Here is a 27,585-nt window from a genome sequence, read left to right as displayed (position 1 = left end):
TATGTTCAGACTGTCTGCGCGCCTTCCATCGGCGTGGATGATGCCGGAGAGCTGTCCCTGTTATTGTGACATGTGATGTGCTGGTGATGGTCGTTGACACGCTGATGTGGTGCTGAATGATTAGAAGAACTGAAAGGCGACAGAGAGGGATTTTACTCAAAACTGATTCGGCCGTCTGGAGATGAGTGCGGGGCTCAGGATGGTAAGGTGTACTTGATAAGTTATAATGATGTCTGCAAGGGTTTCGTTTGTAGCTTCACGTTTGTCCGAAGTTGTAATGTGCTGTAACAAATTTAAATTCAAGTGTCTTTTATCTCGCCAGCACTGCACCAATAAGGAGGATAGAAGACAAATTGTTATACTTTGTGTTTGAGTGTTTTATTTGGTACTAATTGTATCCAAAATGTGACGGCAACATTGTTGCTAATTTTGCATTAATTGTAAGGTTAAGATATGTAAAATGTCCTTCAAACCACATTTGACTTTCGGCTTCCCATTATTTGTTTTCCTTTCAACAAAATCCCCCAAACGAGATTTGGTTATATGATCGTAATCACGCGGCAAATTTAACCGAGTTTAATTAAAGATCTATGTTTGATTAGGGCGTAAAAATGTTTCCTGGTACCCAGCGTGTGCTTTGCAAGTTGGGCACAGAGAGAGAGCGATTGAGAGAGATTTTCCTACTGACCATAAAGCATCCCTGTCTCTCCAACAAATGCAGTCACTGACTATGAATATAACATAAGCTCCCTGAATGAATCCTGCATACAGGATAACCACTTAATAGAAAATTCCCAGTATTAGTCATCTAAAAAAAAAAAAACCCCAAAAAAACCCAACTATATAACCTTAACTTTTAGTTGTATTTTATAAGTTAATTAGAAGAGCACTAAATGTTATAATCTTTAATAAAATTCCACATGCCGTTAAACAATAAATAAAAAGAGCAACAATTAGAATTTTCTTTTGGCTAATTTATACCCTCCCTCCGGTCTTTATTGGATTTGTGTCCATTGTTGAACCAAAATTAGCTGATAATATTAATGTAAACACCTCCTTCAATTAACTTTACAGTAGGAGGAAAGGGGGGCACTTCCCTGGGGACTTCAGATCAATTAATAAATAGTTTATCATTCTCTCCTGTTCTTGTGAGGTGGAAATGAAATACCAGCATCTTGACAGAACTGATTTATTGGTTCCTCAATAACGGATCTTATTTTCCAGGATCTGAATTACTGGATCTAAATTACTGGTAGGATCCAATTCTTCAAAGTGTCTGTTCTTTTCATTCACAAATTCAATAAGCCTGTGGTTACTTTACATGAATACTAAGCAGAACAATTATAATACTGCATAATATTTTAGTCAGCACGGTTAGTGTTAGTGCTCCTGGAGGTCTGGATTGCTTTTACATGGTCCCATGCTGTGCCTAACTATGAGAGTTGGGAGTCTGATTTGATCACAGTGGCAGGTAAGTGTTGCATTTGAGCAGGGGAAACCAGCACCTACGAGCATTCGGGTACAAAAGTGTGAAATTTAAATTAAGATTATCTAAACTGTTGGGAAATTTGAAGAACATTTTATTGTAGCTCTTTATTCACACCAAAAGCTGCCAAGAGAAAAGTGGAGGACAGCCAAATGTAAGTCAACTGTATTGTTAGTAACAGGATACAAAATGCTTAGTTGAATTCAGTAAATGTCAAATAACACAATAACAGAATCCACTTTGAAATCAAACTGTTAACTATAGCTCTTCAAAACTGTGACACAACTAACCATTCTGGGCAACTGTAACAACTAACAGTGCCAGTAAGTTTCAGGGAAGTTGTATTGCCAAGAAAAACCATTTTGGACCCAGCGCTGTGCACCAGACACTGAAGCAAACAGCCAATAACTTACTCTGAGTGTGAATCACACCATGCAACCTGAATGTTCTTTTCTTCTTTTCTTCTGTTAGTCCTTAAATTTTCTATCAACCTATTAACTGAACCAGTCAGACTGTCCGTACTTGACATGAAACAGTGAAAAATTCCTTGCCTTCATGCATTCAGGTCCTACTCTGACCACAGTAATGGGACATTTATAGCAGCAGAGCAAATGTGTCATTCTTGTTTCTCACCAAAAAGAAGTGAAAGAGGAGGGGTGGAGCCTCTAGCACTGCAGTCTCTTTAGGTGTGCTCTCTCTGTCTCTTCTTCAGTCTGTAATCAGCCTTTCCTATTCTTGCTCTATATTGTTATACCTGTCTTAATCTCAGTCCATCCTTGCTTCATTCTAATATTTTTCTCTCTTTCAGTTGCCTGCATGATGCCACCACGGGTTTAGGCCCTCCCTAATCCTGTTGTGATGACACAGAGGATCTCCCTCAGTTCCCCAAACACCCCAGCACTGCACATTTGGCTCCTTGACTCATACAGCTCATCCTCTGCAGCTATCAGCCAGTGATCAGTTCTAACCCACTCTCTTTATTTAGGCTTTCCTTTTCTAGACTGGCATCAGAGCGGGATTACACACTGATTTGATGTTGAATTCTGGTACACAAACTCAATCTACTGTGGACCTCTTACCTCCTGACGGTCTGTTGGTTGCGAGCCACCACCAGTTTCAACATCACATCCTTTCTTTATTCAGCTTGTCTACAGTAGCAGGAAAACTTTTTAATATCTGCAGCACAGAAAGAACTGATGTTTATTGAGACTGAAAAACTCAGGAGGGCACTGGCTGTAGACTCTCCCTGTCTTTGTTACCTGGTCTGAGCTGTCTACTCTGAGCACCCTGCTCTCTGAATGCTGCCATGCCCATCATCAGCAACGCCAACCATGATTTCAGCAATCTGTCCGTCAGTGATGACAGCAGTCTTGACCGCATATTCACTGAGATCCCCGAGACTGAGACTATCAAGGTATGAATATTATTGTTGATAAATGAAAATAAATGGTAAGAAAGTTAAAGAAGTGATCAAATTGTCTAATAGTGATTGTCATGCACTGAAATTTTCATTCTTTATGATCCAGGGTGTGTACTACCAAAGAGCTCAGTTCATTCGTCGGCCAGAGGACCTGTTGTCCATTGACCATGCCTCTTTGGCAGTGATCAATGTCGGGGGAAACCGCTACACCTTCCCGTGGAGCACACTGGAGCAATTTCCCCTCACAAGACTTGGCCGCCTCTGCGGCTGCAGGTCGCCTGAGGACATTGCCAGCATCTGTGATGACTACGATGAAGCCCGCAAGGAGTTCTTCTTTGACCGCTCGCCATCCGCCTTTAGGGTTATCCTCAACTTCTTGGCTGCAGGGAAACTCCGGCTGCTACGGGAGATGTGCGTTCTCTCCCTGCATGATGAGCTCACCTACTGGGGTGTGGAGATGGCATACATGGAGCGCTGCTGCAAGAGGAAGATGTACACACGCATCGAAGAAGTGCATGAGAAAGAGAGACGTAGGGAGGAGCGCAGGCAGAAAAACGCCATGCAGCGGGTGACAGTGGAGGAAACACAGTATCGAAAAGTCATGAACTGGCTAAGAGATATGGTAGAGAATCCGCAGTCGGGCTTACCAGGGAAGATCTTTGCCTGCCTGTCGGTGATCATGGTTGCTGTGACTGTCGTCAGTTTGTGTATCAGCACCATGCCAGACCTCAGAGAGGAAGAGGACAGGGTGAGTGACTAAGAATGTGTTGGCCTGTTGTAAAAATTGCAGAAGATTCTGAATCAAAGTCATATTAGTACAAAATAATCATAATACATGAATAGGATCCACAGACAGAACTGCTATAGGCATCCCACTACTTTAATTTATCAGATTATCTTGATTTGAGTGATTATGACTGTTTAGAATATTTATCAGCTATAGGCAAAGTCCATCTCTCGTGGTGGAAGTCTCCATTCCCATGCCCACCAGTTTTTTGACATAACAAACTATCCCCAAACCCAAGCTATATAGTGGCTTTTTACAAGTGGTAGTTTTGAGTCTGCACACACACAACTGTGTATCTATGGGTAATCGTTACTGAGGCTGGCCAGTTTTGACATGTCACTCAACTCTAGATTGAAGGAGAAAAAACTAAAGTGAGAAACTCTTGTTAGATCAAAGCCAGCATTGCAAAAGTAAAAATTCTAAACTATAAAACTCTCTGTCATCTTATCCTCTTAAATATCCTTGTGGGACATTGCAGTGTCTGTGTGTGATCTGTCTACCCATAGCAGCACGGGATAATGAAGCCCAAGCTGCTCACTGAGGCCTGTCCAGTATCTGAATAATGAAATGGGCATACTGTATATGACAAAGCAGACATACTCACACAAGATACGCTTAAAGCTGTACAAACATGCTTGCGTAAAACACACACACACACACACACACAAACATATGCACTACCGCTACACATAAAGGCAGTTGCACACAGAATAGAACAGATGAACTCATTCACTGTAACCAATATAGTTCTGTCTGAATTATGCACACATTTAATCTTTTGTCTTATGTTGGCTCATGACTGCAGCATATCCCCCGTTCAGTTAGTGAGGATTTTATCATTTTTCATACATTAGATGCCCTTGAAGTAGACATGTCATGTTCATTTCCAGTTTGGTTCTTCAAGAGTAGCTTTGCATGATTCACAAATGAGCAGCTGTGGCTGTGGTTGTAGAGCAGGTTGTCAACCAACTGAAAGGTCGGTGGATTGATCCCTGACTCCTCCAGTCTACAAGTCAAAGTATCCTTGGGCAAGATGTTGAACCTAGAGTTGCCCCCGATGCCTCCATCAGTGTGTGTGTGTGTGTGTGTGTGTGTGTGTGTGTGTGTGTGTGTGTGTGTGTGTGTGTGTGTGTGTTAGAAAGTGCTTAGGCATAGATAAAAGTGCTGCATGAATGTGTGTGTGATTGGGTGAATGAGACTTGTAGTACAAAGTTCTTTGAGTGTTCAAATTGAGTAGAAAGCTGCTATATAAGTACCAGTCCTTTTACAATTCAGAATAATCCTTGTTTATCTTAAACTACATAATAAGGCATCAAGATATTACATAGGCATTATGTATGGATGTACAGAGACTGACTTGTGTTATAGAACTTGACACACCTGTTCAACAGAAGCTGCTTGAGAAGTGTACAGCAGCATCCCTGTATTGATTTTGATATGAGCAGTCACAGGCAGCCAAAAGATCAAGTGCGGGGGGGGGTTTACTGGAGAATGCCGATAGCAGAATACTTGATGGGTTGTAAAGGCTGAAGAGAGGATTTTGAGAGCCCTGCTAGGGGAAGTCCAGCAGTCAGTGAGAGTCATGGGAACACAGATGGACAAGAGCCTTGGCACATTATTGGATAGAGTCTCCTGGTCTGATTCAGCGGGTGCTTGTAAACCTGGAGGATTGAGTGATGCATTTGATATGGACATTTTACAGCAGGCAATAGGGCAAATCTCTTAATGTTGCCCTAAGTGGAAAACACAGTGGAGTCAGATGCTATCATAGATTTATTTTCTGTGCAATGATACCAGTGACAAGGTTCATCATAAAAGAATCAGATATACAGCAGGATTCAAAAGCAAGCAGATATTCAAGGAGCACAAGCAGAGACTGAAAATATGGTATTTCCTGATGTGAAGTATCATAGTAGCATTTTTTATGTAAATAGTACATTAAGTTTTCCTGCTTGTTATTCACCTCAGATAAGCACAGCTGAGACATTGAAACTCAGCGCACAGCCTTTCCTCATACACACACACACACTTGCAATTACCATGCTGTATTGATTCCTGGTATAACAGTGTTTCAAGCAAGTGCAAAGTGTGTGAAACTCTGTCCTACACTGAGTATAACTGTGAGTGTTTGTTTGTCTCTATGCCGTGAGGCAGCAGTGTGGGTTATAAGGTCATCTGAGGTATGTATGTATGATTGTGTCTGATGTCTCATACCTTTGGGAGGACATTGTGGGATGTAAGGACATTTAGGTGTATGCGTTCACTCAAGCATGTGTTTGCATGTCTATGCTCATTCCTAGAAAGAGGATGGCAGTTCCATCTACAAGTAAACAAATCCATCTGCTGCTTTCATGTTTTTCTTGCTGCATGCTCTTGAGCTTCAGACTATTCTCCCGTGTTCAGCTATACTGAACTCCATCTGCAGTGTCCAGCTAGCAAGCAGCAGCGGGGTTCCTGTCATCTTTAATTCACATAGTCCTGCCGTTTGTCTCGTTGCTCTGTTATGTGCTGGAATGGGCAAAAATTCCCGCGTCCGCTCATAATTCATCCTGCTTCTCTGCCTGCTTCTGTTTCTGTATGGAGTATAAAAGGAGAGATACTGTAAAGTAAGTTAAAGATGGATTCAGGAATGGGTGGATAAATAGAGTGAAGGAGAAAAAGAGAGAAAGAGTATGCTTTGGGGAGATAACAGATTAAGTTTCTAGTACAAGAAACATTACTTAATTTTTCTCCTCTGATTGTGCCCCTCTGTCCATGTAATGTGTTTCTGTCTGTCCTCAGCTGATCTCGTCTATCAAGCAGTATACCACTAGGAGCTAAAAGCTCACTTTCAGTCCCACAGATAACCACTCTTTCATCCTATCTCCTGCTGTGGTTGTGCATGTATCTCTCCTCTGTATTAACTGCTCTGCTCTTTATGTAAAAACTCTCAGTGTAATTCTGAAGCCTATGTCATTTCTGCAGTATGTTTATAGTTGTGACACTTTGACAGAAAGCACAACCCCAGTGCTGCTCAAAAATGCAAGTGGATGCAAGAAACCTTCATATAATTCAAAACTGAGTGTTTGATCATCATGGATGTGCCTAACAACATTTGACCACTCGAAATAAAATAAAAAGGTGAACAAGAGTTGAACTTGTCATGGTTTGGCTGTGTGGTGGAAGGGTAGGACCCAAATGCAGGACGCGTGACACGGAGCTAAACTTTGACAGCTTTATTGTGCTGAGGCTCACAGGAGAAAATAAACAAAAACAACAAAATCTCAACCAAGGCCAAAACACAAAAACAAGCCTGGGAGAACTAGGGAATACTTAAACCAGGAAACACACAGCAGGAAGGAGAAACAATGACGCAACAACGATCAGACGAAAACTGAGGGCTTAAATACACAGCAGGTAATTAGGGCAAGAGGAAACAGCAGGGCACAACAGGTGAAGCAAATGAAACTAATAACATAGGGGAAGCAAAACTAAATACAAAGCACAGGGAACACAAGACTGGCAAAATAAAACAGGAAGTGACTAACCAAGGTACACGCAGACTAAATACGGGGGACTGGCACACAGACACGGGACAGAGTCACAACACTAGGAATAAAACTCAATAAGAAAACACAGGAGGTCAAGGTCAAGACAAAATGACAAAACAGACAAGACCATGGAAGCAGGGGAGACAGGGACAAAGGGAACAAGAGTATAAAACAAACTGGGAAATAACAAAACTCAGGGAAAATAAAACTAAACACAAAACGCTGGGCAGACGGCCCAGGACCATGACAGCACTTCATGCCTTGTGTACAAGATCACAGGAGTGAATGTGCCAACAGCATATTTTGGACTAAAGATAGGTTAAATTGGTCATTCATCTGCCAGTATATTGTAGCTATATCAATGTGAGGTGTGATCTGCACCGTGCTGCACTGCTCCCAGTGCAGCTGATAATTTTTGATTGCTCGGTGGAAATTTTGTATCAGCCTTTTGCACTTGTGTGTTGGCTATTTCATCGTGGACCTCAAACTTACACCGAGAACAAATATTATCTTCTGTAATAGACTCAACTTTTACAGTTTGTTTGATATCCTCATTTGTGATGAGAGGTGGGTGTCTGGTTTTGACTTGGAGACCAAACAGCATTTTCCCGTTAAAGAGTCCGCAGTCTCCAAACCTGAAAGCAGCAGCATCAGGTCAGAAGTGCAACCAGGAGCATGCATGCATTTTGGTGGAAACAGCCTGAACTTTGATGGCTACTCTTGTAGCCACACCTCCCATCCTACTTGCCAGATTTGGTTCCTTATGACTTTTTACTTTTCCACAGAATGAAATTTGAGGTAAAGGGTCACTGTTTTGACACACCGAAGGACATCCAATGCCTGTGGCAAATGAACAAATGCTCGGATCAGAACAGGGATTCATCTAAAAATAGCATTGCACTGTAAGAGTTGCAGCATTTCCCAAGGTTACTCTCTCCTTGAAGCGAAGATCATCCAAATTTAAATTAAATATGCTTTTTTTATCAGTTGCATAACTTTATAATTTTACATCTTATCTGTACACTCAGTATTTTGCCAAGGAGTGACAAGAAATATCAGAAGATAAGTACCAAGCTAGGTCTGTCTCCATCTCCGCTAATGCAAGGCTGAACAAACAAAATGAACATTCCCTCTGATTATCAGGCTCGGTTAGTCCTGTTTGACTTTATAATGAAGTGTAGATTGAGTCTGTTTAGGTTAAACATTTGTTGTTATTTATTTTAATAATAAAACATCCATAGCTTATGATAATATTGTTTACAGCTACTTGCTGCTGTGATGACAGTGATCTTGCTTTAACTTCTTGCTTGCTTGTGTCATTACTTTACTATTTTAGTGTCAGCCTAGATTAACCAGCACATTCTGGTTGTGGCTCCCTAATGCAATCCTTCTGGAGCGGAATCACTTTCTTCCATCAGTGTCACATATTGAATTAAAAGACACGACAATCCCAGACAATCTCTAGTTATTTTCGGAAGTTTGCTTATTCATGAAATTGTTTTCCGCTCAGACTTCTGTCCTAACCCAGCAGTGACACCAGTAATCTTCTTGAGTCAAATCTGTGCTTGTGGAGTTTAGATGAGAGAAGAGGAAATATGCAGGGCTTTTGTTTGTTTGTGTTTTTTGTTTGTTTTTTTAACACTCTCGGGAAAAGCAGCAGATATCAGCACACATTGATAACCCTCTTGAGTTTACATGTTGTTGTTCAAATGTCAAAAATCCACCAGACGCTGATTTTATTTGTACATATTTCAAAGTAAAACCTTTCAGCAAATGTCTGCATTCATTTTTCATCCGTCTATCACATAAATATATTACTGTCATTAAGTATCCCCTGGAATTAAGTCTTTGATGTTTTCACCAGGTGATATAGTATTTTCAGACAGCCTCAACAGATTTGTTCTCCTTTTCCTAATTCAGATATATTCTGGCCTGGGGAGTAATTGAAGTGGCCATTTTATGTTCTTAATGCCATAAATTGGAGTGGGATTTGCTGTTCAATAGTTATGCCCCAAGACATCAATCTCAAGTATCTTGAGAGCGAGAGACAAAGAGAGAAAGACAGAATACGTGACTTAAGCCTTAACACTGAGTGCTCCAATTCACTGTCCACTGGTTTTCAAACAGAGACTGGTCAAAAGTCTTAGTGAACCATAGAGCCTTCTCGGGCTCTTGATTGTAGATGGGACAGATGGACATATGATTTCTTAGAAAATTAAAAAAACAGACATAATGTGCTTTGTGAAGTCTGAAGGAAGATAAGTGGTACTTTAGGAGGGAGGAAGTGGTGGAGTTTGGGTCAAGGAGAATTTAAGAGAAAAGGTAGGGGGGGGGGGGGTAAATATTACACACATCAGCATGTGCACACATTCTCAGCATGACTCACTTCATATTATTTTGCGAACATTTATATGATTTTTCCCTGTATGAGCTGCATCATACAGAGCATACACATATGTGTCCTTGATACAGCCTGTGCATTTGCTGCATAGTCAAAAGTCTATTTTAAAAAATAAGTTCCTACTAGCATAGCATTTGGTATTCTGAACTCTAATGTCATTAAGATAAAGTTAGTTTATGTAATAGTGTGTAATCACTCTTTGAGTCTGTAAAATGACCTTCCATCCATGTCATCTTCAGAGGCACAGTGATGGAATAATAACCTAGAGCCAATTACTGTCAGTAATCCTTCTGAGTCTAACTTATGGGCAACACTAAAGATCATTCATTAATAATATGATCGCATAGTTGTATTTAAGAATGGCAACTCAGTTTTGACAGGCGATAAGTACATATTTCATAATTAATGTCATGTACTGCGGAACAGGTTAGCCATACAGCAGAATATTACAGGGATTTACCATCTTCAGGCTCAGAATTGGCTCACTTACACACGCCACACTCATCTCAAGATGAACTGTATATGTGGTGAATAACTAGGGGTAATGTAATCCAGGAGATGCTTAATCACAGGCATGTGTGTATATAATACAGTAAATAAAACAGTAAAAGTAAGAAAAGACTGGCTGGGGAAGACTATAGTGCTTGCTGCTTGACAGAGATCCAAGTGTCAGAAACTAAAAACAGTCCGTTGCCTGAGTCTTTGTCCTTATCTGGCATTTTACACCAATGTCCAGCTCCAATGAGAATCAGTTGGAAAAGATGAAAGTATCGGCTGTGATTAAAATCTCAGAAGAACTACTGGTTATTTGTGTATCTCCTGCTTCTGAACTGTGCAAAATTCCATTATGTGAATCAACAAAGCCATTTTTTTTTTGTCTCTGAGGGGGAGTTGTGATTTGATATCTAACATTTTTGACTGTCTGGACGAGGAAGCATGAATGAATTTCCCCTGCAGCTCAGAGCAGCAGTGACAATGGTCTGATAGGTTTTGTGTGAGTATAATGCAACTGCAGGCCCTCCATGCATGTAATTTTGTTTAAGATGATTTACTTCCACGTCTGAGATATGAAACACATAATGTAATAGGAGATGCATAGACCCAACACCAAGGCTAGCGTGCATGGGTGCACACCCATGTGTGTGTGTACTCTTTTTCTCTCTGTCTTTGGCCAAATTCTGAAGACAAAGCACTATCATTAATCATGAGCCTTGTTTGTGTGTTTAACAACAGAGGCACAAAACTAAGCATGCATTATTTGAGTGTGATGCTTTTTTTTCTTTCCCCTTTTAATTTCAGCCTCTATTAAATTCACACAAAGAGAGCATAAGTAGGTGCTAGCATGTAAAATTTGTCGCCTCACCAGTGTGTGACTGAGTGTGGCAGTCAGGGTTACGATACATAAGTCAAAGAACGTAAATAAGACTTTAGAGAAGTGAGGAAGGAGAAACCTGACTTCAGTAGCTACAGATGACCATAAAGAATACTCAAATAGTACTGTGTGCAGCTGTTGCTAACATGCGTTGTCACTTTAAAATAACAGATTATATCATTTCTAAACTTGCAGACCCTCTAACCACAAGTGGGTCTGAAAGTAGTAGATGACTGACCTACAGTACACGTTAGCTAGCAGACTCCACTGCAGGAGGCCTAAAAGCAAACACTTTTAACAATTAGCATGCATATGCATTTCCTGTCTGTTTGTTTCCGCCGGCATGTGCGTACTCTGAACGTATCAGTTCAGAGCAGATTCCATGCCTATTACGGCCTATCTGCTTATGAGCTGCACTCCCTTCATCTGATGTGCTGCATGGCTGCCAAGTGGGATTATTGAGAGAACAGCAAAGTATGAGGTGTTTATCCTGTCCATGCCAGAGTGGGATTTCACAGCAAAGACAAGTACAGCACAATATGGGTGCCATTTGCCAGAACTTAGACACCTTTAAGACATTTTAACTGAATTTTTTAAAAATTTTGTTTTAAAGTAAAACACATGCCTCATCTGACATTTTCAATGTGTGACTTTTAAAATCAATAAAATGATGTGAGATATGGCAAAGATACATGGCACACACTTCCATAAATGTCAAGTAGCCTCACATTTCTGCTGTACTGCAAAGGTAAAGGAGAATAGGCATCTTTTTGATGTGTGCACTCCAGAAAGGTGCACCTTTGATAGATTAAAGAACACATTGGACAGGAGCTTCCTTATTTTGACATCAAAAAAATATTAGAAGAAGAGCCACACATTTCAATGTTAGGTGCTACGTATCACTAGAAAATTGAAAGGTTTCAAGACACCCTTGTAAATATATTCTTTTTCATATTTATTTGGGCATATGTACTATAAAAAAGTTGATAGATGAACTGAGAGAATGAGCCATCTTTGGGCCATTACAATGTATTTGGTCTTAAATGGACTTGCATCATATGAATTGGGACACACATGATCCTGGCTCAGTACACATCTCTATGGACTGTATACTGGCTTATAGCAGAGTTACAGTGGCCCTGAGATCCTAATGTGATGCTTAAGAAGGCAGGTAATACAAAAATACAAGCAAGGTACATAAAACAATACAAGCCGACTCTTCAAAGCAGGAAATTAAAGAATGTATTTTTAATTTCCATGTTTCATATATTCCAAATAGCCTATCTACTATTAACCATAGATCATTTCCATCTTTGGTTCCTATTTTCTATATTTGCTGCTTATTTCTGATTGTATTTTCTTCTCAATAAGCAGCCTTTTGTGTAAATGCAGCATGTGCTGTCAGATTAATGATGATGTAATTCCTTGTGCTTTGTCTGTTTATATACAAATTTTTGCATCTTTTTTTCAGCTGCAGTGCATTGAGCTTTCTAGGCCACTCACAAAGAAAAAACTACAGAGTTAGAAAATTAGTTTCTTAATATATTTCAGTAATTTTCAGGGATGAGAATTTTAGTATAGTAAGCTAAAAATATATTTATTAGCACAGTCTCAAATATGACTTCAGATCTTATAAATAGAAGCTTATTTTGCCCAAATACAAAAACACAATAATGACATTAAAATACTTTAAATTGTGTGTAATTATGAATGAACTCACTTTATTTATGATTTCATCCAATTTAGTTTTAAAGTGATTTGGCAAAGTTGCATGTCTTTCTTTAAAGCAGTATTTTGAATAGGATACAAGGAAAAAATGGACTGTGATTAATTCCATGACATACCACAGTCACAATAAAAAAAATTATAGTACTAGCAAACTCTATCACCAGTAGTTCATGGATATTATTCTTATTACTCTATTACCAGCTATGATAGACTTTTTTCTTTTTTGGATATTTAAGCCTATAATTGTGAAGATGGTTAACTCAATGAGCGTGAGGTACCGTGGCTGCAAAACAGGTCCAAGTCATCACCACTCTGCTCAGGGCCACAATCCACCACTCTGCTGAATTGTTGGCATAAGATGTTTGTGATAATATGCTGCATTTGTTGTTTGCCAAATGTGGCACTGTGCATTACGGCCAAACCTCCACTTTGGTTTCATCTGTCTGACGGACAATGTCCCTGAAGCCTTATATTTGTTCAGCAAACCTAACCTATGCCTCCGTGTTTTTTTTTAGAGAGAAGAGGCTTTCTCCTCCAACGCTTCCAAACAAGCCGTGCTTGTTCAGTCTTTTTCTAATTGTGCTGTCATGAACTTTAGCTAAAGTCTGTAGCACTTGGGGTTTTTATTTATTTATTTATTTTTATTTTTATTTTTTTTTGGGGGGGGGGGGGTCTCTGAGCATTATACAGTCTGACCTTGGAGTGAGGTTGCTGGGATATTCACTCCTGGGAAGATTGCGGCATTGTGTTAACACACATCTGAATGCTCCAGACTAGCAAAGTGACAAATAGAGATGCTCACGTTTGCTGACAATTAATTAATCAAGTGCATTTGATTAGTAGCACCTGGCTGCTGCTTATCCTCTTAATTCCTGTGGAATCAGTACGGTGGTTTTTCAGAGGACTGCAAAGAGTTCTGTGAATACTGTGAATACAGGACTGTAGGTAAATGTTCTTCTTGCTTAGCATGATTTTGGATTTTGGTAAGTGCATTGGTGTAGAAGCATAACTTGTTGGGGGGGGGGGGCTTTTAAAACTTTATTTTGGGAATTTAGCAAACTTTTTGAGTATTTTTTAATCAAATCTGACTCCTCATTCTATAAATGCACATTTAGTGTCTACTCATTTATTTAGACAGGTGCCTAAATAACTGCCCAAATATCTGAGACTATGCCAAGATGGTTGCCAAGTGGCAAGAATTGCTTCTACAAACAAAAGCTCTGCAAAATTAACAGATGTACTGCTGACAACTTTACAACAGTAATTTGTGATGTCAGGCAGCTGGGAAGGCAGGAAGCAGATTAGTGCTGATTAACAATTAAGCACAGCTGTGGGTAACAGGAGGCCACACAGAGGACATCTGCTGGACAGGTGGGGAATTGCACAGGCAGCAAAACCAGAAACACCCCCCCCCAAAAAAAAATAAAGTAAAATAAATGCAGAGATTGGTAAAAAAAAAAAGAAAAAAAAAAGAAAGAAAGAAAAACAGCTGTGATGATGGCATACAAATAAACACAAACACAACAGCTGCTTAATTTCCTGATGTTACATACATAGTATTTGCCGAGAGCTGCTGCAAAATCAAACTCACTTTTCACAACACAGCTCAACCCTGTCATAACAAAAGTAATTCTTTGTGTCGTGCTGCATTCCTCCACACAGCCAGGAGCAAGCTATAGCACACTGCTGTAAATAGTTGTTTCTTTTCAATTCCTCTTTCTGATGGGACATTTTCAACATTTTGTTATAGATAAAAAAAAAAAAAAAAATGCTTGCACAAAATATGTTCCTTTGCTCTGTGTGTGTGTGTGTGTGCGCACGCACGCACGCACGCGCCTGATGTGCCTACAGTTTAATGGGACACTGAACAATTTAAAACACTGGATGAGGAACTGACATCACACTAAATTGCTTTTACAGCAGTTTGTACTGAGACTGGGGGGCTACATGCAGACTATACTGTGTATATGTGTGTGTAGTTTGTGTGCATGGAGGCATTGGGGTTGTGGTTTTTTTCAAACACCCCTGGAAGACAGAGTCTAACAAGCTGGAAAGCAAAAACCTCATTTGTTGTGTGCCTGTCTTACCTCATCTCTGTTTGTGTTTGTGGATGTTCACGTGTCCATGTGCAGCACTCACAAATACTATAGATAGTGACGGATAGAGAATAGAGATGTATGATATGTGAAGCGGTCCCCATGCTTTGGATGCACTCCTGTGTTGTCCTCATCAACTTATCTTCTAATCCCTTTCTCCTACATCCCTCTACACCACTTAGCCACCCACTCTCCTTTCATCTATTCTTCTTTTTTCTCGGTTGTGTATCTCCTATCCACCTTCTCACTTTCATTTTTCTTCATTGGGGTGTTTGTGCATGAACAAGCTGTTGGTCTTTGTTAGTGATGGGCATATTTGCAAGCCCTACAGCCACCTCATATGGAGATAAAACTCTTGAGCTCTATGTTGACACAAATGTCCATGGAATGGTACTCAGTGTAAGGATCCAAGTGTCATTAAGAGTCTGGATAGTATCTTTGGAGACTGGGTGACTGTAACTCTTATTTATTGTAATATCTACCTCAAGGATTCTTGCAATTTAATGGGTGCATACAGAACACACAGCATTCTACCCTTTGTGCATTTGTGTGCACCCATGTGACTAATGAACACATCGCTTGATGTTAGCAGTTTCAGGTTAAGGACAGCTGTGTGTCTCTCGTGGTTGTCTTTGCTGTTCATCCACGCACTCCTCCTTTCATTTCTTCTTCTTTAGAGTTTTCAAAGCAAGGGCAAGGTCAGTAAAGCAGCGTAGAGAAAAAAGTGTTCAGTGGTGCATAGTTTGTTCAAGGTCTGCTGCAAAGTAAAGTTGACTGATGGGCAGAATCCTTTCTTTTGCTCCCTTTTCCAACCAAACCTCTTGATACAGCAGGATTGCAGAATCATCATGGGAGAAGGAGGCCCGAGAGAGATGTAGAAGAAAGAGAAATGAAGAGTTATGCGGACATACTGTGAAAGAGTCAGAGAATTAAATAAAAAGTAAGAACATAACACCAGTGAACAATGTTCAGGGTGAACTACAGTTTATAATCATGCAGTGGTTAGAAAAGCACACATCCTCGTATCTCTGTAACAGTATGACAGTTGTGTAGGGAAGAGTTGTCCTAATTATCTTCTGAAGGCAGTGAAAATGTGCAGCTTTATCTGATCCATGCGTGAAAAAAAAACAGAGATATAGAAGCCTTCTCTTGTCCAACAATAGAGAGACGCATTTACACTTCAAACCCATGGTACACAAAGCGACCCCACATCCAACAGCTGTCTGACTGCACAATGACGGGTCGTTAGCAAAGGGTAGATGCAAAGCTGTCAACATAAATGTAAAGCTCTATTGATGCTGACACAACAGTATGATGGTGACACAGTAGTGCAGTGGTTAGTATTGTTGCCTCACAAAAAAAAAAGGGATTTGCATGTTGTGCCCATGCCTGCGATCCAAAGGCATGCACAGTAGGTTAATTGGTGGTTCCAGATTAGCCGCAGATTTGAACAGGTGCCTGTAACCGTGTTTGTCCTGAATATGAAAAATACTATAATGCACTGATTTAATTTTTTCTGACCATCTGCTTAACCATTAGCACGAACATTGACATCAGTGTAGCGTGCTGCAAGTTATCATAATTATGCAATAAAAGCCAGCTGTTTATTCAGAGGGATGACAGAAAACCATTCATTCAGCTGTGCTGCAGGGTCAGCCAAAACATTAGCTAGGATCACTTGGTATAGGTTGTAATATTGTAATTATTTTTATTCTGTTGTATATAAAATCTCAAAGTCTTTTGCACCACAACTATCATCTTCTAGTATTGTTCTTCTCTCTTTTTTGCATGGCATCTGGCTTCTCTTTTTTTATACCATGTTTAAAATGAGCACAGTTGTGAAGGTCACACAGACATTTTCAGCTGAAACCTTTTCCCCCACACATGTGTTCAGTGTGTTAAAATCAAACATTTTAATACTAGCAAAAATTGTATTGCATCACAAATCAGTGTACAAGCCTCTGTTGCACAGCAAAGATTGTTTAAATTATTCAGCCAACCAAGATCAACTACAGTTTGGTTCAGATTCATGAAATACATTTTCAAAATAGCGTTATTAAGTATTAATTAAACATGTTTAATAAACTGTAAGTTGTGAGAGCTTACTAAGTGCAGGCCATCTTTTAGGGCATTTTAGTCAAAATGTAAAGATCTCTACTGCAGTTCATGTATTTATTTCACAAAACGCCACATCCAGTGCAGAATAGCTAACTCGGTTCAGGCCAGCTAGAGCTGTAGGAAAGATTTTCAGGTATCACACCCCAACACTGTGCAATTTACTGCTCAATTTGTGCAGAATAAAAAGTATTTTAAATATCAAAAGGCTCACAAATGATCAGCTCACTACTGAGAAAATCTGAAGACAGTATGAGTCATCTTTTTTTCCTTTTTTAGACATACAGTATTGTTGAATTTGACATTCAGTGCTTTTTTATTCAGTTATTTGGACGTTTCTTCTGGAGGAAAGATTTTGCTTCCTACATGTCTGTGGGATTCTTTTAACATCTCAGTAATAACTTTTTGACTTAAGAAAAAAAAGGAACACTGTAATAATAATAATAAAGTGTCTTGCTGCATGCTCATCTTAAATGTCCTTGCCAGTAGAATGCCACAATGTTTGCTGCCCTCACTGCAGTCTTTGTCTTAATTTGACATTGAGATGTGTTAATACAGATGATAAAATGAAGCCCCGTGTGAGACAACTGCTCGTGTGAATAGTGTCTGTGCTGAAATGTGCTGTCACTGGCATTAGTTCCAGAGAGTCATTCAGCAGAGATAAGGTCAGAGAGATAGTTGGTATTGTGGGAGGTTATTGTGTGCGCAATTGTGTCTGTGTTTGAAAGGAAGAGAAACAGAAGTAGAAAGCTTCGAGCTATAACAAATGGTCTATTCTGCAGAGGACGAGAGCCCTGTCACAAAGCTGCGATAGGCCCTAATGTCAGAGAAAGAGCGGTGAGGAGAGGAAGGTGCCCGTGTCAGTTAGAACATGTACGTTGTGAGAGGAAGTGCCTTAAAGATTCATACAGGACAGACCACAGAGCTAGATATCAGACAGAAAAAAAAAAACACGACAGATGTCGGTAATGCTGAGGTGCTGGTTAAAAGGTTAATATTTAGTTAATGATTTCTTGTGATGATTCTCAGGAGGAGATCCTTTAAATTATCCAATGTGCCTTTTCCTTTAGTAAATGCCCTCTTCTTCAGGAAAAAATATCCATGACTAAGTCCTTCAGACATGAACAGTTCTAATATGGCCATCATGGTTCTACTGTCATGTACATTTATTTTTGCCACTTAAAAAAAAAAAAAAATTGCCATCCATAATTCGAAATTTTGAGTTAGCCCTGCCAATCAGGAAGCTCCGTGAACGTACGTCATTTCCTTGTTACCCGGAAACAGGAGGCTGAAGGCATCAGCTGTCCAACAGTTCAACATGAAAACATTTATTCCATACTTTTCATACAGCTTGTATTTGCTAGAAAGCATTCAAATGTCAGAAATCTGATGACAGTTTGTTCACGTATGCTATACACTGCTAGCTAACTGATACTGTTGCTACCCGATTTTGAGTGCGCATGCGTTGGTGTCATCTGCTTCCAGGTAACAAGGAAACGACCTCTTTCATGGAGCTTTGTGATTCACACTTAATTTCCACTTAATTTCTCAAAATTTCAAGATACCTAACTCGAGATTTTGAGAAAATAACTCAAATTTCGAAAAAGCATCAGCTGACTCTGTGAAGCATTGTGATGCAATGATCACCTTAAGAACCAAGGAGCTGGTCAACTCAAAAAAAAAAAACCTAAAAGAGTATTCATGACTGTGCCAGAAAGCTACAAATGATAATGAAACACTAACAGAAATCTTAATTATGTAAAAAAAGAAAGAAATAAACTGATTTCCAGCATATATAGGTTGAAAATAAAACACTGATAGATTTTAATTAATATCTAGAATTACCACAGAGCTTATTTTTTACTGCTCATAGTCACTTTAAGCCACCTGGGAGATATGGTGCCTCTTACATGTTCTGTTAGGAACAAGTATTAAAATGTTACACATTAGGTTTCATCACACTGGCGTTCAGTACCTTACAAAATCAAACAGTTTTCAAACTCACAGGCATACAATATAAATACTACTGGACCACAAAGTGACAAATAGGTTAGGCAGAATATGTTTTCTGTGCAGCATTATAAAAAAAGTGGAATCTTGAGTTTGGATATTTTACTGGGTGTAAACACCATGAAACCTAGCTAAGTCTTTAAACTTGTGCTGATGCTGCACATATTCCTCTACAGTATGCATACTTGAAGTCATATTGGATGTAAATTTAAACCAACGTAAAGCTCCTTTCATCAGTTTTTTTGCATTAAAAAAAATCATCAAAAGAACTACATGTACCGTGAAAGGCCTTACTCATACATAAAGCATAAATATAATAAGCATATTTTTCAAAAGCAGGCATTTAAGTATATAACATTTAGACCTCTTCAAAGGCAGATTGTTCCATGTGCATAAAACCCAATAACTGTCTCACAAAGACAAATTTGTCTTCCACTTTAAAGAACTAAGATTTATGGCAGAGACCTGAGAGACTGCTCTGCTTCATAGATTGGATAAAGATTGCTATTAACACTGTTTCAGCTAAGTGGACCTCACTGCATGATGTAACCTGCACAAAGGGACATGTTCTAAAGTCGCAACATCTTAGCGCATACAGTATACTCCTACACGAATACTACAAAATATGCAGAGTCACTCTGCAGGAATGAAGCAAAAGGGCTAAACATCACAGTGGGTTAAGAATTAGAGATGAAGGCAGAGAGGACACACGTGATAAATGATACTAGAAGAAATGGGATGTATGTGTGCGCATGTGTGTATGAAGGATACATCGTGCATAGAGAAACTGTGAAGGGAGTTTCACTTAGTGGAACGCTGAATGAATGAAGGCTTTAATGCAGAAGGAGAGCAGCGTGAGGGGCGAGCACAGAATGAAGAATGAGAGGGGAGGGATTCCGAAGAGAGTGATAGAGGAGGAAAGAAGAATAAATGATGAGAAGGTGGAGATGGAGGCAGAAGGATAAAGGAGAGGCTTGCAGGGGGAGAAAAAAAAGTTATGAGATGGAAGGGAAATGGATGAGACACAGTGCAGATAAAAGTAGAGAGTGAACAATGAGAAAAGTGGGGGGGGTGGGGAGAGGCTGATGAAAGAAGTGTCAGAGAGACGGCATAAACAGTGTCCTTTTTAATAATGTGGTCTCATATTCAGCGTGTTATTTTTGTAAAAACAAGTATATGTGCAAAAATTAAATCCCTAGAGAAAAAGATGGGACATTATACAAAAATACTGATAATTCCCTCAACTTTTATCTAAAGGGAGACTTTTGGCCCTGAAGTTCACAGCCATATTTCACACTTACTACATTTAGAAAAACATCGTAGCCAATGCTCATATAACATATATTAAATTCAGACCTGTACTGGTTGCAAGAAATGTGACTTATTGTCATCTCTGTTAGCACATATGTCAGAAGAAGAGGGTCAGTTAGCATCTGTGTTCTGTACACAAAATCCCCCCACTGGTCTCTTATAGAAGTTTTTTATTGTTATTACATTCTTCTTCTTTGACACTGTAGTTAGAGGGCACACAAGCTTGATTGAGTTTTGTCACCACTTCCAGGGAGTATTAATCCTTGAGGTCTTCCCAAATTAAATAATTGATTGATTGTGTCACTATAACCCACCAGTGCAGCTGCAGTAGCTTTACCATACTGACAGAATGTAAGTCATTATTAATTAATGAATACCAAAGATGATTATCTGACCTCAGATTTTTTTTCTCTTCTCCCCATGCCTTTCTCACCATTTGTCTTGCTCCCTGTCAATTTCTGCTCCTCTTATCCTCAATTTCTCTGCCTTGCCTTCTCTTCCACCTCAGGGCGAGTGTTCCTCTAAGTGCTACAACATGTTCATCATAGAGACAGTATGTGTGGCCTGGTTCTCCCTCGAGTTCATCCTGCGGTTCATTCAGGCTCAGAGTAAGCTGGACTTTCTCCGCGGGCCACTCAACATCATCGACGCTATGGCCATCCTGCCCTACTATGTTTCCCTGGTGGTGACAGAGAAGGACCCAAACCTGGAGCACGAGAGGCCAGGAGGAGGTAAGGGCTACTTGGACAAGCTAGGTCTGGTGTTGAGGATCCTGCGAGCACTGAGAATTCTTTATGTGATGAGGCTCGCTCGCCACTCTCTCGGCCTGCAGACACTGGGGCTGACGGTGCGGCGCAGCACCCGGGAGTTTGGCCTTCTATTGCTTTTTCTCTGTGTCGCCGTCACCCTCTTCTCCCCACTGGTCCACTTAGCTGAGAGTGAGCTCACAGGTACCCAAGACTTCACCAGCATTCCCGCCTCATACTGGTGGGCCATTATCTCCATGACGACAGTGGGCTATGGTGATATGGTGCCGAGGTCCATTCCAGGACAGGTTGTAGCGCTGAGCAGCATTCTCAGTGGCATCCTCATCATGGCCTTCCCTGCTACTTCCATCTTCCACATGTTCTCCCGCTCCTACCAAGAGCTCAAGATGGAGCATGACCGATTGTTCAAAGAGGAATGCGTGGCTGCTGCTGCGGCTGCTGCTGCCGCCGGGGAGCTGCAGGAGGACGGAGGCCGGGAGGACTCAGCTCCACCTGGACTGGGATTACGTCTAGATAAGGATACTGTGCACTCACTGGATTCTCTGGCTCTGTTAGGGAAAGGAGAAGCTGCTGGAAATAATAATCACAGCCTTCCAGCAGCAGCTTTCTGAACAGTATTCGCAAAGACTGACTCTATTCTAAACTTCTAAGATATGATTCCAGTAATACTGGTGCAGTATACAATGAAAGTACTGCAAACACTGTTTCTAAAAGGCCTCACTATCCACACAGTTCTGCGGGCATCTGCATTGTTTGGATAAAAAGAGATTAAACAAGCATTAAGCATTTCTTTTGCTCTTCAAACACTTCATAAGGAGTCAAAGTGTACACACTGAAAGACACAAAACCCTTTAAATTGGCTGGTCCGTTTTGTCCGACCAGAAAGCCTCTGCAGCAATCTAAAAAGCTGCCTCCATAAACATGCAATATTCAATCCAAAGTTGCTTTTCCTTCCACTGTGAAAATACCGACTGCAACTTTTAGTTTCATTCTCATTACTTTTTAATATGTTGCCTACAGTATGATTCATACTGTATACTAGCTTGAAGCCATGTTCTAAAGAGAAGTCTCAACAAACTGATTGTCCCATATGTGATGTAGATTCATCTCTCTTGTGTATATTTCTATGCTTGGAAGAAGTAATGGCTTCTTCATTCTCAAGTATAAACTCCAGGTAAACTGTTAAGAAATTGCGTAATTATTCAAAATGTTTTTGAATCAATGATGAAATGAAAGGATGGAGAGGGAAAAAAAAGTGTTTTTATTTTAGTGAAGAAGAGTGTGAGTGAGAGAGAGAGAGTGAGCGCTAAAAACCATGAAATGTACTTTGCAACGCTCCAAATAAAAGCTCTCCTAGTAATCTGAGAGAAATCCATTTTCTGTGCTGTAGTTTTTTTTTCCCTTTCTTTTCTTTTTTTTTTCTGGGTACGGTGCTCTAATCTCCTCGGCTCGCCTGAGATGCTCAATCAGAGTCCTGCTGCTGAACATTTCTGAGAGAAGAAGACACAGAAACAGCTGTCCCTGCCAGACAGATAAGTATTCTGTGAATTCTGTGGCAATCCGCTTCTTACATCGCCTTCTCGTTTTCATGCACACAATTATACACCACTGTGGAAGAGTGTCATGTCTTTCTACAAATTTAATGTTTTTAAGACAACAATCTCTGTAATGTAGTGCACAAATCTCTGCTTATTGTTGATCTTCAGGTCTGGAATAAATCTGTTCTTGTTTCCCTCTGTTTAATCCTGGGGTGGCCTCTGGACCTTTTGGAGTTCTTTTACTGAGAAGAGTAGTCTACAACATCATGGGGTCTAAGAAGGTTGTGGAGGCACACAGGGACATGACAGATGTGGATGTAATCTAGATTAAAGTTGGGATTAAAACCCCCACGGGCAAACGGGTTACTGCCTGAAACTCAACTTCATCCAATTGCTTCAAATAAGATTTATCTTTTTTCCACTCCCCAGTTATTCCAGTGCAATCTTTTGCTTTATTGTGGCTTCCCATCCAGCTTCCAGATTTGCTGGCCATATCTTGGAATTAGGATTTATATACATATTAACATGGTGAGATATAAAATATTATGCAGACAAAGTTCTTTATATATCTGTATACTCAGTGGGTCAAGAGACATTGATATTATAAACAGTATATGCTTTGTTGCAGCAGTGATCATAACGCACATGAACCTTTATTCTAAAAACAAATAACTGCAATTTGGCATCTCAATCAAAAAATAATAATGTGCTTTACTGTTTTTTTTTACTAGAAAAATACAAAATATTTTGGTAATTACCAATAAATTTAATTTAGGCTAGCTGTGGTATAAACCTTACATTGTGTTAGACCACAAAAATGAGCTATTCAGTTGCACCTCCATTCATATTTTACCAGCGGCAAGACATACACATTTTTAAGTTAAGTTTGTTTTTTCAGCCTTCTCACAGTTTCATTGTCAATTGCCCCCCAGCGCCCACATCCTAGGAAAAACAAATGCATGCAGTGACCCCTTCAACCTTTAGCAAGAAATACTCCTACTAAAACCTCAGCTTAAAAAAATGAGTAGGTGTGTGAGGCACATCTTGTCCATGCATCTGGACATGAGAGCGAGAGAGAAAATGTGAGGCGGGGGCGGGGGGTGCCTTTACAAACTTTTGATCTGTCTGCATGTTTTAACTTTGAGAATAAATTAGAAAATTTGAAATACTGTAGTATTATGTGGGATGCTGTTGTGTGTGGTGGCATTTGACTTGCTGAATAATAGTTTAGTTATATTGTGATAGCTGAACAGTCATGTATCTTAAGCTAGAGGAAGAAGACATAAAGACAAAGGCAAGCACTCAAGGAATAGAATCAAAAACCAAGAACCAAGAATGAGTGAGAATGAAAAACAATAATAAAAGAAAAAATAAGACAGAAACTGTGTAGTTACCACAAGAAAGGCAACCCTACTGTTGCCAACGAGTGAAACCTGGAGCTGTGCACTTTGTGTTCTGCAGGGGAGTCTATATGTCTTTGACAGCAACAAAGTATGTGATGAGCCTGCAGACAAGATCCTAAGAGAAGGCTGAAAGAGTGATGAGACATGCGATCCATCCCAATGAGATCTTGAGAAACAACTTCTGCTTTACTTGCCTGTGTGTGTTTAACTACAGTATGTGTATGTGCAAAACTATTAGATCTTCACCAAAATTACAATAAAAACCTGAATTATCCTAGGTTTATTTTTATTTTATTTTTTGTCAATTAAATGATACTTAATAGTTTCATAATATCACACTCATTTGTTCAAAGAGAGCTTACAGACAAATGCCTGATTTCAGTGGCTGCAGTTCGAGGATAGTCAATTAACATGAAGGTGAATCATTAAGTGTTAGTATGATGAGAGGTTTGTGTAAAAACAGCTTAATTGCTGAAGTTATGATCCACCCTTTGACTTACATTCTAATGAGTAACCCTCTTTAAATGCTTCAAGGACAGGTTTGTGAATCAGTGTGGCTGGGATGCTGAACTTAGTCTTTGAGTTTTATTATATTGTCACATAATTCACAGTTTTACACAGATAACAAAGGGCTCACTGGATATTGTTCAACATTTCTGAGGCTGCAGAAATGTCAGATTTGTACCTGATATCTGCAAAGATCCCCATGGTACTACTATATATATAACAGCTGGCAAGAACAATTAAAACAAATTTGTATACACAGGAGTTGTCTACTAATGAGAAATGTTGTATTAAGTTATTCGCTATGCATGTATTTAATTAAGTACTGTAATTCTGGATCAAGAAATAGCTATTTTACTTTGTCCAAAATTATGCCATTAAGGTATCTGTAATTTTTGTTATGGCTATCAATACTAATTAAAAACCATTACGATTTAAAAGAATACTGTATGAGCAGGTTTTAAATTTGTATATGTTGTGATGTCGTAATTAGCTAGCACTGTGAAGAGTTTGACCTTTTTTTGAAAATGCACTGGATAATTGCTCTTATTTTCTTACCTAACTATTTGAGTTAGGTAAGAGGATTTTTGCTACTGTTATGTTTGTATAGAGACAGTGCCAGGAGGCAATTAGCTCAGCTTAACATGATGATTTGAAGCAGGATTAAACACCTGCACGTGACCACCAGCCAGCTAAGTATCAATCATTTTTTTTCATGCATGTGTCTTTATCTTCTACAAACACTGTCCAAATATCCTTGAAAGCAGTTTTTCCATGGCCCTCCTGCCTGCCTGTCTGCTCTGGTTGCTCAGATGGCAAACTTTATGGTATCTCTAAATCTTGTTCTAGGTCTATTTGCCATTAATCACTGCAAAACAAGACCTACATATATTTCCAGGGTTGACGCCACAAAACTTCCCATTACCCTTACCAAAATAATGGGCCACTTCCTGTAAAAAAACTATGAAAAGCTGTGGTATATTGACAAAATAATTTTATTATTAAAATGATTCATTGTGGGGAAAATATCCCAACAGCACAGATAAACATAAGGCTGGGGTCATAAATGCCTTGGTTAAAAAAATAAATTAGTGATACTGTGAGCTGGTACCAATAATTTTAAAATGTTTTAACAGTTTAAAAAAGTGTTGCTTCAGTAGCAAATGTCCTTGAAAAGATCTATTTAAAACATTAATCTTTTTTTTTTTTTTCTATAATGAGTAAGTGGCTTTTTGGGCAGCACTTTACTGTCTAGCATCAGTAATGATTCGTGGCAATACATCAATGGCATCAATAAAGCTTCTGAACTACACAGACCCATCCAACCATCAGCTAAAATATTTATTGCCTTATATGCATCTTTATTGCTAATATGAGAATATTTATCCCCATGATTAGATTCCCGAACAGAAAAACTAGGTTTGGAAGTTGAATGTTGCTTGATTAATTTCTAACTTTTAAGCGAAGTCCAGTCTGCCAGCTCAAATTTGGGTCTAAAAACATGAATTCAGTTTGTTATTTGCCTAATTAATAAATAACAATATAATTTTTAGTTTTAAAAAAAGGTTTTGGCAGATTTCTAAAAGATTTGTTTTTTCTTGTGTTTATGACAGGTAGTCTAGTAAATTTGTTAAGCACTGTATATTCACACATGTTACAATATTCCTTACTCCAAAATTAAGTGTGCATGTATCGTAACACTGTATCCAGAAAGCATTCAGTTCAGTTCAGTTTTGTTTATACAGCACCAGATCACAACAACAGTCACCTCCAGGCGCTCATTCAAACTCAATTAATGAACTGAGTGATCTTCTAGAGCCTTATCAGATTTTTGTCTAGTTTCATGCTGTGGAGAGACCCACCAGTCTTCAGCAATCCAAACCCCCAAAAGACACAAGAACCAAGAAAGGAAGAGAAGCAGCTATTTAATATTCATAGCCAGCTTTGCTTTCAGCCTACATCTATACTGATGTCAGCTAAGGCTACAGTTAAGAGGTGCTAGCTTGTCTGACCTGAGGTATGAGTTGCCAGAAGTATGCTGTAATTTTAACGATGAAGCCAGCACTTGACTTTCAGTTGTTCTTCAGCCATGAATTGATAAAGGATTAAGAAAGGGGTGAGAAAAGGGTGTGTGTATGTGCTTGTAGAGACAAGTGAATTAAGCTGTTTGTTTTCAGCCCTTGTGCAGTTCTTGTGAGTACAAGTGCTACATTATAGCTTTTGTGATTTCAAGTTTTAAAGTTTCATTTTGTTGATACTGATTTTTAGCAGTTTTGGTTAATTTGTATTCTAGCCCATGAAAAAATTAGGAAAAAAGAAATTTGAAAAATATTTCATAGTACTGGTATTACTGGTTGTAACACAGCAAACATGCCATTTCAAAAAATGGTTACCCTCAGTCTGCTGTGCACAACATATACCATGATATTTTATTATTATTATTATTATAATACAGTATTGATATGGGATTTGCTTTTGTACTTAAATCATTAAGTCAACAAAGGCAGATATCTTGCATGATCTACCTTGTCTACTCAAATAAGAGAAGTGCAGTATATTTCCAGCTTTTAGGACACGTCAGACAGACCATCTCTTATAGTCTTCTACATGTGAGAAAGAACAACCTCAGATTAAATTTGATTCTCTTAAGATTATCTGGGGTGTAAATGTGAAAAGAATTTAAGAAATCTTTGTGGGCTAGAATTTTAGCAACAGCCTCAGCTTAAATGAATTTGTTAAATCAATCATTTACTCAAAAACTTGGGGGTAGGCTACTGTAATCCCCTGCTTTATAGCATCAGTAAAATATATTTTTGCTCTTGCAACTGATCCAGAACCCAGCTTTTCAGCTCATTTAGAATCACCAATTAGCTTAACATGGATGTCTTTGGACTGTGGTAAGAAGTACGGAGAGAATCCATGCAGACACTCCCAGAACAGTATTACCCCAATATATAATATATATTATATTATCCTGTGCTCACTTTTTAAAATATATTATAAAGCACTTAGTAACTGTGCTTCTTATTGATTTATTTTTGCTGTTGTTGTTTGGGTGCATTTTATGGATATTTGATCAAAGAATCTGGAGTTTGGAGACCAATTCTACCAAAGTTA

At 39.2% G+C, this 27,585-nt stretch overlaps 1 protein-coding gene across 1 annotated transcript; it reads left to right on the top strand.

The window, feature by feature from the left end:
* On the top strand, window positions 1–22,334 carry kcng4a (potassium voltage-gated channel, subfamily G, member 4a). Its single transcript, XM_030731843.1, has 4 exons — window positions 1–202; window positions 2,295–2,900; window positions 3,013–3,654; window positions 20,765–22,334. The coding sequence occupies exons 2-4, from the start codon at window positions 2,793–2,795 to the stop codon at window positions 21,632–21,634; spliced, it is 1,620 nt and encodes a 539-aa protein (XP_030587703.1). The 5' UTR covers window positions 1–202; window positions 2,295–2,792; the 3' UTR covers window positions 21,635–22,334.
* Window positions 22,335–27,585: the final 5,251 nt, after the last annotated feature.

This window comes from Archocentrus centrarchus, chromosome 6, assembly GCF_007364275.1.
Source record: "Archocentrus centrarchus isolate MPI-CPG fArcCen1 chromosome 6, fArcCen1, whole genome shotgun sequence".
Lineage (NCBI taxonomy): Eukaryota > Metazoa > Chordata > Actinopteri > Cichliformes > Cichlidae > Archocentrus > Archocentrus centrarchus.
The sequence above is the reverse complement of the archived record's forward strand: the minus strand, read 5'-3'. Positions and strand labels throughout refer to the sequence as shown.

Excerpts from the sequence above, each read along its gene's own strand:
- kcng4a (XM_030731843.1), top strand. The coding sequence starts at position 2,793 with ATGCCCATCATCAGCAACGCCAACCATGATTTCAGCAATCTGTCCGTC. Across the intron at positions 2,901-3,012 it reads CCGAGACTGAGACTATCAAG|GGTGTGTACTACCAAAGAGC; the intron begins GTATGAATATTA and ends TTTATGATCCAG. Across the intron at positions 3,655-20,764 it reads TCAGAGAGGAAGAGGACAGG|GGCGAGTGTTCCTCTAAGTG; the intron begins GTGAGTGACTAA and ends CTTCCACCTCAG.